The sequence below is a fragment of the Phoxinus phoxinus genome (assembly GCF_949152265.1).
Source record: "Phoxinus phoxinus genome assembly, chromosome: 8".
NCBI classification, from domain to species: Eukaryota; Metazoa; Chordata; class Actinopteri; order Cypriniformes; family Leuciscidae; genus Phoxinus; species Phoxinus phoxinus.
In genome coordinates, this window is record NC_136883.1 from 6,034,957 (window position 1) to 6,047,634 (window position 12,678).

Genomic DNA, 12,678 nt, shown 5'->3' on the forward strand with positions numbered 1-12,678 from the left:
TGATATAAAAGAGCTTGATGTACTATGAAAACATAGCGTCATTTTCAGATCCTCCCTCATCCATAAAGAGTATTTACAGAAACAAACCTTCAAAAATGAACTTTTTGCATTGACTTTTTGGCATCAAGTAGATTTAAAAACACATTTCCATCATGCACATCAAGGACACCTATTTGGTGTGCACTCAAGGTGAAGTGATAAGGAGGAAGTTGGACCTAGACACTTCTTACTTTAATGTTAAAGATGCCTCAAGGAACAACCATGATGAGAAAAAATATATATATATCCCCTCGATGTCGATACCCTATACACATAGTGACTCCAGGCTACATCCTTCCTGTAAAAGCACTTAGAAAGTCAAATGCAAACACTCAGAATGTGGTGAGACCATTGGCATTAGTGTGTGTTCGAATAAGTGGCAATGTCAGTGGCAATTTGAAGATTTTTTTTTTTTGCTGTGCAAGCCACAAATTTCTCTGCCATACAAAGCTTTCAGAAACTGCATCTACAGCTCTTCCCATATTACAAAATAAAAATGCAAACATATCGGGTTGCTGATATAAAGTATATCCACTTACTCAGTTAACATTTTTTGTGTATTAATGCAAAAGTTATATTATGTATGAGTGTCAAGTATGTGTTGCTTTTCACTTTTTCCACAAGGGGCAGTATAGCAGGAATTGGCACTAATCTGTTTTATGGTCTGTTTTTGCTGTTGTCATGGCAACGCAACAGTTCTGAGAGAATCTTACTGAACAAGTCAATGTTTATAGCAACATACATAGATATTAATGCAGACATTTGAATGTTACTTTTTCACAATGCTGAGGTTTCTTACTGCCAGTGCCAGATGAACGCAAGAATACACATCAAGTATATTTAACCAGGCCATGTGTTGACCGAGCGGTTGCGTTCACATATTTGCGTGAACATTGATAGAAAAGAATGATTGCACCCACAACTTGCACTCATTCAATGTATTGATAATAAATGAATAAGATAATAAATAAATATTTACATTTCACAGCTAATTCTAATGTTATTAACTCTTTCCCCACCAGCGTTTTTTAAAAAGTTGCCAGACACCACCAGCATTTTCTTTATTATAATTTTCAAAAAATATTTATGGCCTCCTAAATATATTTTTGTGTGCATATCTGAACATGCAATATATCAAAAGAAAGAACAGTCACAGCTTTTGAACAAATACGTTTTATTCTGGCTCTATCAACACTTGAAAGTGGGTACGTTTCTTAAAAATTTTGAGCAAAAGGCTGAGAAAAACTTTTTGTCAGAGACTACATTAGTGTTGTCAAAAGTACCGACTTCGGTTCCAAGTCAAAAATGTGATGCTTTGAGCGCTGTTGAGCGGAATTGTAAACACCTCTGATTGGCCATTGTGTTCACGCACTCATCGGATATGTCTGTGATTGGCTACAATGATTAACACACGGAAGTGTTTGAGAGCACACGGAAGTGTTTAAAAGTGTTTTGAAAGGGGGAGTGGGAGCATTCGAAAGCTCAATGAGGCGTCTGGACCGGTCCACTGATAGACGCTCTCGTGTGTATCTGTGTAAGCGCTCGGTGAAGAGCGTCAGTGATTTGAAGTGTTTTTTTTTTTTTTTTTGAAAAATGTTTTTGAAGCGCTGAGAATTTGTAACATTTCAGTACCAACTTGGTACTGAAGTCGGTACTTTCGACAAATGCATCTGCTTAAATATGCTATCGCTTGTTTCTGCATCTTCTTCACATGTCTTTTGATCAGGAGATTCAGTACTCTTTCAGAAGATGCGTCATAGCGTCATAGCGCCCCTACCATATAACAGTGAAATCACGGAAGCGTCGTCTCATAAAGAGTGGAAATTTCCGTCAATGGCAGGGAAAGAGTTAATAAATCGTTGATGTTCTTTTTGTAACTTTGAAATAAGCTAAATGCTCTAAAATGCAGAAAAGGGGATAATGGTATGTGACCTAACTTTATATTCATGAGTTAACCCTTTGTCATGTCATGACATAATACTTGCTCACCCATGACTGAGATGTTGTTGGCTGGTTAGAGTGGTTAACAGAGCTGGCAGCTTTTAGTCTCTCAGTTCTTGGTAAACCCCTTCACTATCTTTCCATTATAGTGCCAACAGACACCCAGGCCTGCTGGATTGTTCCCCACAAACCCTTTGACACCATGAAGCTTCCATCTGTCATTTTTGGTTGGAAAGAAAAATGTAGATGGAGGAAAGACTAGAGGTCTTGCTGTTTCCAGATTGTGGCAAACCGTTTAGTGCACAATCCAGGCCACTTCAAGCTGGTTTCTTGAATTCTGGCTGAGCTTGACGGTGTCTGGACATTAAAATATCCCTTCTGCTCCACTGGGCTTCAGCTGGAAAACCAAAGTCAGGATCTAAACAACAGGCACATGTATAGGCCCAGAAATCTTGAGTCGTATCAGATCACACAAGTGATATCGAAGCTTATCCTCCTGGACCTGTGAATTTGCTTTAATATGGTGAAGATGACTTTTAGAGTGGTGTCCTGTATAGCTTGAGCCATGAAGTCATGTAGCACAAATAGTAGAGGAGGATGCAAACAACACCATGGTAATGGGATCAATTCCGAGGGAATCCAAGAACTGAATGCAATGTAAATCATTTTGGATAAAAGTGGCCAAGAGAATCAGATCTGGTGACTCTAAAACCAATTGATCCATTAATCATGTCAGTCATATCCAACTCTTGGTAATTCCATGGGCGATTCTATACACATGAGATAATCCATTTATTTCCGTGATGATTTTTTTCCGGGGTAGGACACCAGGTTTTCCCCAACTCCTCCTTATTACATGGCTTGGGACTCACACATACTCAAGCATTCACACCTACGGGCAATTTAGCGCCTCCAATTCACCATAGCTGCATGTTTTTGGATTGGTGCGGAAACCGGAGCACCCGGAGGAAAAGGCCTTCCAAGAACCAAGGACCTTCTTGCTGTGAGGCAACATTGCTACCCACTGAGCCACTTTGCCGCCAACCATTTGATAGTAAAAACCATTTAATACTCTCCTGCAGGGATGGGCAGCTTTGGTCCTGGAAGGCCGCTGTCCTGCAGAGTTTCATTCCATCTTTAAAACAACACACCTGTCTCTGCAGGACTGTGGTCCTCCAGGACTGAAGTTGCCCATCACTGTTCTACTTAGAAAGAGTCCAGAAACAATGGATGAGAAAAGGACACTGAGAAAGAATAGGGTGACTGTGACAGAGAGAGAGAAAGTAGAAGGAATGTTGACAGAGGTCTCAGGTCGTTTGATGAGATGAAGATACGTTTGAAGACCTCCTGATAAAGACCTGCTTCTGTCTGAAGTCGCTCTTTACTGGCCCTGCCTCCACCCTGTCCTTCTGCCTCCTGCACCGCACTCAGAACCCTTATTAAGGGCACCATGGGAACAAATGTACCCATTGTCCACCCCAAAAATTCCTCCCCCAGTTTCTGAGTGGACCTGTTAGCGCCCTCTCCAACCCCCTCCTCCGCCCACCATTCTTCGCCTGTCACTTTGGCACACCCTGAATGAATGTAACACTCATGAATTAGGCCGTGTTTCTTTCTCTTTTCTTGTCTCTTGTTCTGAGAGTGGCCTGATTTGACTCAGCTTCCAAGCCGTTTATCCATGAGAGGTTACAAAACCGCACAAAGACTCTGGGACTCTGGCCCTGCCCCAGCCCTCTATTATTTTAGGCAAATTTCAGCCCCATAATCAGTGTTGAATAAATAAACTACCATTTTCTTGACCATGATCTCCACGGTCAACAGGAAATGTATGCACGACTTATCATGTCAGCTGATGATTAGGTTGTTATTTTATATGGGGCTTAAATTATGTATGGCTATCACTATATTTCTGTTGTGTGGAAGGGATGAACCTGCGTTACACTTCTGCGTTCAACGTGTCTGTTCTCCAGTTCATAATTAGACCAATAACGACAAATCAATTATACATGCTGACAGGACCAGCCGTTACCTCAGGCAACTTTCACAACATTTTCCGGTCCTAACTGACGCTGTGTGAAAGTCAATTATTTTATTTTTTCGTACTTTGTGAGGTGGGAGAGAGAGCATGTCTTTCAGTATTGTTGCTTAGTGTCATTTTGCCAAGTATGATATAATTGTTTATCCTGGAACAATATCAATATCAACTAATCATGTCTTTCCAAACCTGCTTGACTTTTTTTCTTCTGTAAAAAAGAAAAGAAGATAACTTAATGAAAATTTGGTTGGATGAATTCCATACAGCGGCAGTACCTTTTGACTTTCTTTAACACATAATAAAGCATGTGGTTTGCTGATAATTTTCAAGTGCTTCAATTGGTTTTGGTAAAAAACAACAACAAAAAAAACTATATGTAAGCAAATTTAACAGGAACACCATGGCAGTTACCATTGCTTTACTTAATGCCAGTTAGTGCTTCACACTCCAGTCCAGGAGGTGGCAGAAATTTACTCCTCTTTCTGCATTCTTCTTTTTCTGCCATCAGCTTGTTTGGCACCAAAACGTACACTGAATCACAGTGTACTGCAACTTTATTGAATTTACCCAACCGGAAATAACCGGCTAATCAACCTATCATTTCCTTCTGATTATGGGTTAAGGTTAGGGTTGCGGTTTTGCAATAGAGTTGGCTAACTATGTTTGTTGATTCAGGACCATCTTCTACAGTACCTTGCAAAATCACATTCATCAATATGGTGAGTCAAAAAAGAGGAAGCAAAAATATTGAAAGAGCAATAAGAACACAAATTTGTTGTTTATAATCTGTAGACATATCATTTTGGATGTGTTACAGTTGTGGTGCAATCCGTTGCTTTAGTGTAGCAATTGCCAAGGCTGAATTTCCCATCATAAAAATAACTGAGTTATGTGACCAATATTTATATCGGTACTTCTGGTTTTCTGACTGATCTATTGCAGCATGGAAGCCCAGACATGGTGGTTTATGGCTCCGTAACTCAAGGCCAAAAGCTGTTTATTTCCCACACTAAGGGATAGTTTTTTTTCCTGGTGGTGTCCTACAAACAAAATATTTAGCAACACAGATATTCACAGACATATATGCCTGTGTTATTGGCACCTCAGATGGAATGATGGAAACTTGGACGACATCTGTGTATGTGGTGGAGTCAGTTGGATGTGGGTGTTTAGTCCCTGAATTTTAGTTCCGTAGAAAAAAATATGTTTTTGTTGAAATCGACACACCAATGAACGGCATTTTATTCGTATTTAAAACTCATTTAATGTATGTGAATATGTCACTCTTAGGGAGTTTCCTCTAAGCCTAACTGAATTGCAATCTTCACACATATATTATGCTGTCACAAAATACGGTATATTGTCCATTATAGAAAACTTTGATTAGTTACATTCTACTGTTCTTGTTAGTTAAACTGCCCCTCAATCACTCTCTGGGGGCGGAGACCCTGACCCCCTGGATCTCTCTTCCTCATCCTGCAGACGCAGCTGGGTGTAGTAAAACGTAACCTTAGGCGGTTCATCCATATCGTATAGGGCCTGGCAGGTGTAGACCCCCTCGGCCTCATCTGAGACCCCCTCGATCACCAGAGTAGTTGTGTTGGTGAGCAGGGAAATCTCTCCCATGGTGCTGGCTAAGGCCATGAGTTTGGTCCCCTGTCCGTGGTTGTAGGCCAGAGGCTCATTTCTCTCTGTGCCTGGCCTGGAGAAGACCCAGATGAACAGGGTGGGCATATGGGATCCACAATAAAGGTGCACAGTGCTGTTTACTGTCGCCTGCACCTCTTGCCTGATGTACTCGATTTCATCAGGGTCAGGGATATCTAGACCTAAGCACACAAACACAGCCTAACTGTAAATATGTAAAAATCCAGAAATCATGTACAAAAGTTGTCCTAAAGTTTTGTCCCCATTACTTTTGACAATTGAAAATTACGCACGCTCACATGAGATAAAGTGAAAAAAATCTCCTTAAAGTGAATCGCCCATTAATTGGGTTCGCCAAATTGATTTTTTTATATGAACAGCCTACTTGTTTTATTAAGTACCCTATTATCGGACATTTTAATCTGCGGAAAATGTGTTAATAATAGGTGACAAATGCAACTATGAAAAGGATATTTTCGCATTGGCAGTGTTAATCTAAAACTAAAAACCTAAAAAGTTCAAGCCCTGTTGTATCGGTCAGCAAAACAAAATGAACACCATCACAGATGCTAGTGCCATATATTATATAATATTACATGATGGACATAAATGACAGTCTCCCTCATTTGACCAGGTTTGCAACTATTTCAAAATTGCTGAAAAAAATGGCTGAATGTGCATTACCTTTATCAAATTAGGATTACATAAATGCTCTAAACTAAAACCTGTGAATAATGAAAATTAAAACCTGTGATGTTCTAATTGACTCAGTTTGGTTTCATCGTTAACAACAATCTCCCCAAGCAAATATCATTGCATTAATAACTAAAAGGGATAAACAGAACACCCAGTTCTGCGTTCCTTTATTAATGACTCCACTTCAAACACGAACACTCCTCTTGCATTGTTTCAAGAACGTTCTTGAAACACAAACCAAAAACAGACATTATCCTCCATCATTGCTGCTCCTTACCGTGTACAAAGACCAAGAGGAAGCAACAGAGCAGGAGGAAGATTCGTGCGATCCCCATGGTGCCACAAACTTCAGGAAATGCTGAAAGCAGACCTACAGACGACAACAGGCATTTGGACAGTTTCTCTTCTGTCCCATCTAAACCAGAACCTTCCAATGAAGAGACTGCTGGGACTCAGGTAACTGACAGAGTACTTCATCTCAGTTACTTTAAATAATTTATTAGTGAGTCACACTGCCCTGTTCGGATGGTTTCTTTCATTCTCTGCCGGTAGAGTGGGGTGTAGAGTGTCTGGAGATGACACTGCATCATTCATTATTGAGCAGGTTGAGGGACAGGACTCTCTGAAATCCCATCTGACTGTTACCTGTTCAAATAAGTTCAAGTTCAGAGGAGTTCAGTGAGAAGAACACACATCTCCACACACTGTTTACTTTGGTTGCTGGGTAACACTTTACATGTGTCAGGATAAATTCCTTGTTTAAAAGCCTGAATGTTTAGACCATAGATATGGTTAAGCAGAGCTGTGTCTCAGATTGTTGCAAAGTGTGGGAATGCACTATCCACCATTCTATCTTTGCTTAACAAATTTAGGTAAATATGAACATTCTGCCTAATATCTCCTATATTTTCCACAGAAGAAAATCATACAGGTCTGGACTAATGTAAGTGCACTCTTAAAATAAAGGTTCTTTATTGGCATTGATGGTACCATAAAAAAAAAACCTTTTAACATCCTTGGTACCTTTCCATTACACAAAAGGGTTCTTTATAGTGGAAAAACGGTTGTTCTGAATATTAAACTCTAAGAAAGAAATGGTTATTTTAACCCTTGTGCGTCAATTGAAAAAAGTTACACATATAGATCCATAGATATCCAACACTGTCATAAAAATATGAAGCTTGGGAGCACAGAATTATGTCTGGTCTCATTTTAAAGAAGACCCATGGCAGATTATTAATAAAGTTAAAAACAATTTTTTTTTTAAATGAAACAAAAAAGTTATAGAGGTTTAAGTTTATGAAAATGATCAAATTATTTGTGATATTATGAAACATGTTGAACTTCAAAACTGCTAGAAAATAAAAGCCATAAATCTAAATAAGTTGTGTTCCAAATTTGAGAACACAAAGATCTAGAAAAAAATAGCTTTCAGTAAGATTTAGTTTGGGTGTTAGATGCCAGCAAAGCTCCACTGGTACACAGGGGTTGAATTTGTGATTTGCAGTAGAGTTTTTCTCTTTCAAATATTACATGCAAACACATGCACACATTTTTTATTGCACACGTACAAACCATACTCTGACCATACCAACACATCCAAACAATTATAGCTGCATAATTTATCAAATTGGCTCTATAATATGCAGAAGCAGAAAGCAAATAAAACGAAGGAATAAAGTGAGTATTTACCTTAGGCCAAACCTGAGAAAATGGCACCATTTGGTAAAAATGTTGTTACATTTTGAAGCCTTGCCAACAGAATGAAAGCCTATTAGCAAAGACTGCATACTTTTATAGTTAAATGGCCCTTGGATTATAAATTGCCATTTTAATGGGTTTCAACAGGGACATTTTTGTCCTTAAGGTCCAGAGTGGAACTATTTTGTGTAACTAGTGTAAAATAGATTTATAGATTTAAAGAAAATGGGGGTGAAATAGTAAAATTACAATTAAAAATACACATGTGCCAAAATGTAGACACAGGCAAAATTATATTTATATATATAAAAAAAAAACATTAAAAAAGTTCACTGAAAGGTTCTTTGGGGAACCAAACAAATGGTTATTCTATTGCATTGCTATGAAAACCCAATTTTGGAACTTTAATTGAAAAAAATGTAAGTAACTATTGACCAATTCCTTAAATTTTATTCAGAACATGTTTATATCAGTTTTTGCGGAGATATGCTGAAGTCTGTTGATTTGCACATATTGTATTGAACAAAATGTTCTTTGGCAGGAACGCCACAATTCTGCAAGTTTACAGACAAAAGCAACCCCTGACATTTTATTACAGCAGATGCTGCATCACACAACGGTAATGATGAAAGGTAGATAAAAGGCAGAGATTCCGAAGCGGAGTTGATTTGTGATGAGTAGGATGAGTGGGCCTGCTTCAGATGGGGCGGACTGGCTGACCAAATTCCTTACCGGTGAAACACATCCCTTATTAAAGCAGTCTGAGACTGCGGAGGCCAGACACATCTGCTCCGGCAGACCTACAGCCCTGGGAGAGAAAGCGAGAGAGAGAGGCTGGAAAATGTGAGCAGTAGAAAAACAAAATGTTTTGGGGGGGGGGTGTTTTTTTTCTCAAGAGGGGGGAATGGCAATGGGAGAAGATAGGATTGGAGAGATTGGAGGGGAAGGTACAAGTCTCTGGGTCTTATCTGAGGCCTGTTTGCTGGGTAAAAGCTTTCAGGTGTGGCGCTCTTTCAACACAGATCCGGCTGTGTCTGGCAGGGGGGTTGGCAGCACTGTAGAGTGAGGCCCGAATCCCTAAGAGGAGCACAGGTCTGTTGGACATCACATTGATGTAATAATTTGTTCTTAACCTCGTTCTAATATTGATATATATTCAGAGTATTCTAAACAAATACATAAAAGCATGTAAATTATGCAAGATTCTCAAGCAATGCCAGAAGTTCAAATGCAATAAACACCTTTTATACAGACATTACAGACCTCTGATAAGCCAGCTGTACACACACATATCTGCGTCTTTATGCAGACCTCACAGCTTGAGCTATAACACACCTTTTCACTGATGGGCCAATATATGATGAAATATATTTAAGATCTATATCTATGTTTAAAATTTCATCTTAACATGCTTTCATGGCCACCAAGAGTATGTGATTTTTGCGTACGATTGGTTAAATTTCTTCCTCCATTTTTTCTTAAATTTAGACGAAAGTTGTTGATGAATCATTATTTATTCGTGAAAATGTTCGTATACAAATTTGTGCAAATGCACGCTTAGCGAATGAGACCCAGCGATTTTATGAATACTATAGGCCTACTGGAAGATTGCTATATTCATATACCATTGATATGTACTTTAAGGTACCTCAAAATGCCCTAACCCTAACCCTAACCCATTGTATTACTATGGTAAAAATGGTACGTTTTTAAAATGGAGACAGTTATTTGATGCAATGTACTAAGATAAAGTCAGCAAGACAGATAGCACAATCTCAGCCATTGATTTCCTTTTCAGTGGTCACATGATCATATAATGATTTCAACGTCTGGCCTCAGCGAAAAGGATTGCATCAGGATCTGTGTTTACACTGACTCAAGAATGCCGTATCAGGATCAGATGGTGTTTGTGCTGTAATTGTTGAGTATGTGCAGATCCTGTGTGTGTCATTAATGTCTGAGCTCTGTGTGTAGTTAATAATGTGCTGCGCTGCACAATCTCCCTCTGTGTTCCTCAATATGTAACCTGGCATTTCCTCCCCTATAGCCGAGAGCTCAGTGTGTTTTCTCCTTCTTTCTCGTACCCCACAGTACTTTCATTTGGGTTTGCAGTGTGCTTTCACACACCTCCTCTCCTTTTCTCTCATCTTGTCTGGACTTTTTTTGTACCTTGTTTTCTCATCCTCTCTCCTTTCCCCTCGTCTTTTCTTGCCTCTTCTCATCTCATTTATTCTCCTCAACTCACGTCAATTCTCATATTGTCTAACATCACCTCCTTCTCTCCTCACGTCTCAACTCATTGGCATTGCTTCATCTTGTTTCTGCTCTTCTCGTCTCATGTTTTCTCCTCTTGTCTCTTCTCATCTATTCTCTTATTTCCATTCTTCTTCATTGTCCCATCCAGTCTCCCTCTCACTTCACATCTTGTCTCCTTTCTCATATTCTCTTATATTGTCTCCTCTCCTCTCTTTTCTCATCCATCTTCCTCGTCTCACCTCATCTTGTCTCTTTTCCCCCTCTTGTCTCATCTCATGTTTTCTCACCTTGTCTCTTCTTTTCTCATCTCATCTATTCTCCTCTCCTTTTTGTGTGAAATTTTCTCTTATTCTCATATTGTCTAATCTCACATGGTGTTCCTGTTCTCTCCTCACTTCTCTGATCTCCTCTTGTCTTGTCTAGTTTCTTCTCATATTGTATCATCTTGCATGTCCTCCACTTGTCTGGTTTCTTCTCCTCTAGTCTCTTCTTCTCTGCTTGTCATCTCATTTTGTTTTACATATTCTCATCTGGTCTCGTCTCATCTTCATTGCCTCATTTTGCTTCTCTTGTGTCATCTTGACTTGACATGATTTCTCCTCGTCTCATCTCATCGATTCTTTTTTCTCTCGCATCTAACCATGTCTCGTCTCCTCCTCCTTTCCTCACTTCTCAACTTGTCTCATCTTTTCTCATTTTCATTTGTCTTTTTCCTTTTCTATTGTCATATAGTCTTCCATTCTCATATTATCTAGTCTCACCTTGTCTCTTCTCTCCTACTTCTCAACCGATCTTGTCTTCTTTCTTCTCCTATTGTCTCATATTACATTACCTCCGTTGGTCTTGTCTCCTCTCATCGTTTTGTTTCTTCTCTCCACTTGTCTCTTCTTCCCTTGTCTCATTTTATTAAAATCTATTCTCAGATTGTCTTGTCTCCTTCTGTTTCACCTCACGTCATCTCCCTCTTCTCTCATCTGATATTGTCTCCTCTCTTCTCATATTGTTTTATCTCTTGTAGTTGCAGTCACCAGCTGTGGTTCGGTCGTCTTGGCCCAGTGTTTGAGGTTAGGGACAAATGACAGAAATACAGGCATGATGAGAAAATAGAGGACGCCTGACGGCAAAAGTGGACGACACAGCAAAGGCGGAAAAAAAATAGCACACATTTTCATAACTTGTAGCCACAGAAGGATTACAGAGGAGCCTGATGGGACATTCCAGCAGCATCAGAAGTATCCAGACTAGCTTCAGGGAAAGTGGTGGACAGACCCTGCTTTATTCATTCCTAATTCTGTCATTACCGTAGCTGCTGACAGCTTCGTGTTTTGTTCTTACTGTACACACAAACCACATTTTCCCAGGCTCCACGCTCAAAGTTAGAGTATATTGCGTAATATCTTTGGCTGTCACATCAAGGGGAACACCGTTATGTCTTCTCAGCCTCCTAATGATGGAGAGGGGCTTGTGGCCTGTCAACAAAGTGTGTCAGGCTCTGAACGGATGAGCTTAACTGCTTCTCAAAGTGCCGTGGATGTTTTTTGTGGCTCTGCCAAGCGGCGGACACACTAGAGTGAGTTTTACAGGTCAGCTGACCTGCCACAGAGGGAGCGAGAGACTCGTGACACAGCGAGACCGGCCTGTGCGCGTATATGCGCAGACCACAAAACCCCGGAGACGTTTGCTTATGTTTCGGTGGAGCGGCTGTGAAGCGGAACGCAGGTTCACGTCAGGGATCGTGCGCGATGTGTGTGTAAGAGAAGGGGCGGTCCAGCTGACCTAGAAAGAGCCAGATGGAAAAAAAGCACCACAGAGGCCTTCTGCAAACAACATGTGGAAAGGCTTTGGCTTCTAATGTAGCGTGGAGCGTTTATATACTTCATGCAGACCGCTCTACTGTCCATCAGAGAGAAGAAGCCTCGGCGCTCGCAATCACGCCCGCGGTCGAGTGGCCGAGACGACCTCATCTTCTGCTTCCTGCTTCCTCTTAATCTTCCCGACCCCCAGTCGGAGAACAAGACTCCCTCAGGGCCGTTTGCCTCAGCGGCTCCGCTTCAGCTGTTCAGTGTGCGGAAGTGCTTACCCACAATCCTCCCTGAGCAGGTGGCCCTTAACAGGCCTCTTTGTTTTCCTCTGTCTTGCCAAAAGAAGCTGAAGGAGAAGCTTGTGAAAATTAATTTCTTTCCCCCCTCCCCGTTGGTTCACATCTTGGCGCTCTGCTCTTGGCTCTTGCCGGCACAAATGTATATGAAGCATTCACAGGCTCCAAAATAGGATTTCCTGCACTTGTGTGATGTCATATTTCTCAGGGTCCAAGGAAAATCGAGAAGCTCAATTTGTGCTCTTTGGCGAAATGCTCCGTAGGG

The 12,678-nt window shown here is 40.5% G+C and overlaps 1 protein-coding gene across 1 annotated transcript; it reads right to left on the reverse strand.

Moving 5' to 3' along the window:
• Positions 1 to 5,042: 5,042 nt before the first annotated feature.
• On the reverse strand, positions 5,043 to 6,808 carry LOC307002890 (V-set and immunoglobulin domain-containing protein 10-like 2). The gene is made up of 2 exons (XM_079620848.1): positions 6,636 to 6,808; positions 5,043 to 5,844 (listed from the first exon to the last, which is right to left on the reverse strand). Exons 1-2 carry the CDS (start codon positions 6,691 to 6,693, stop codon positions 5,438 to 5,440), a joined length of 465 nt encoding a protein of 154 aa, XP_079476974.1. The 5' UTR covers positions 6,694 to 6,808; the 3' UTR covers positions 5,043 to 5,437.
• Between the last annotated feature and the right edge of the window lie 5,870 nt (positions 6,809 to 12,678).

Coding starts and splice junctions, on each gene's coding strand:
- LOC307002890 (XM_079620848.1), bottom strand. CDS start 6,693: ATGGGGATCGCACGAATCTTCCTCCTGCTCTGTTGCTTCCTCTTGGTC. Junction 5,845..6,635: donor CCTCTTGGTCTTTGTACACG/GTAAGGAGCAGC, acceptor TTGTGTGCTTAG/GTCTAGATATCCCTGACCCT.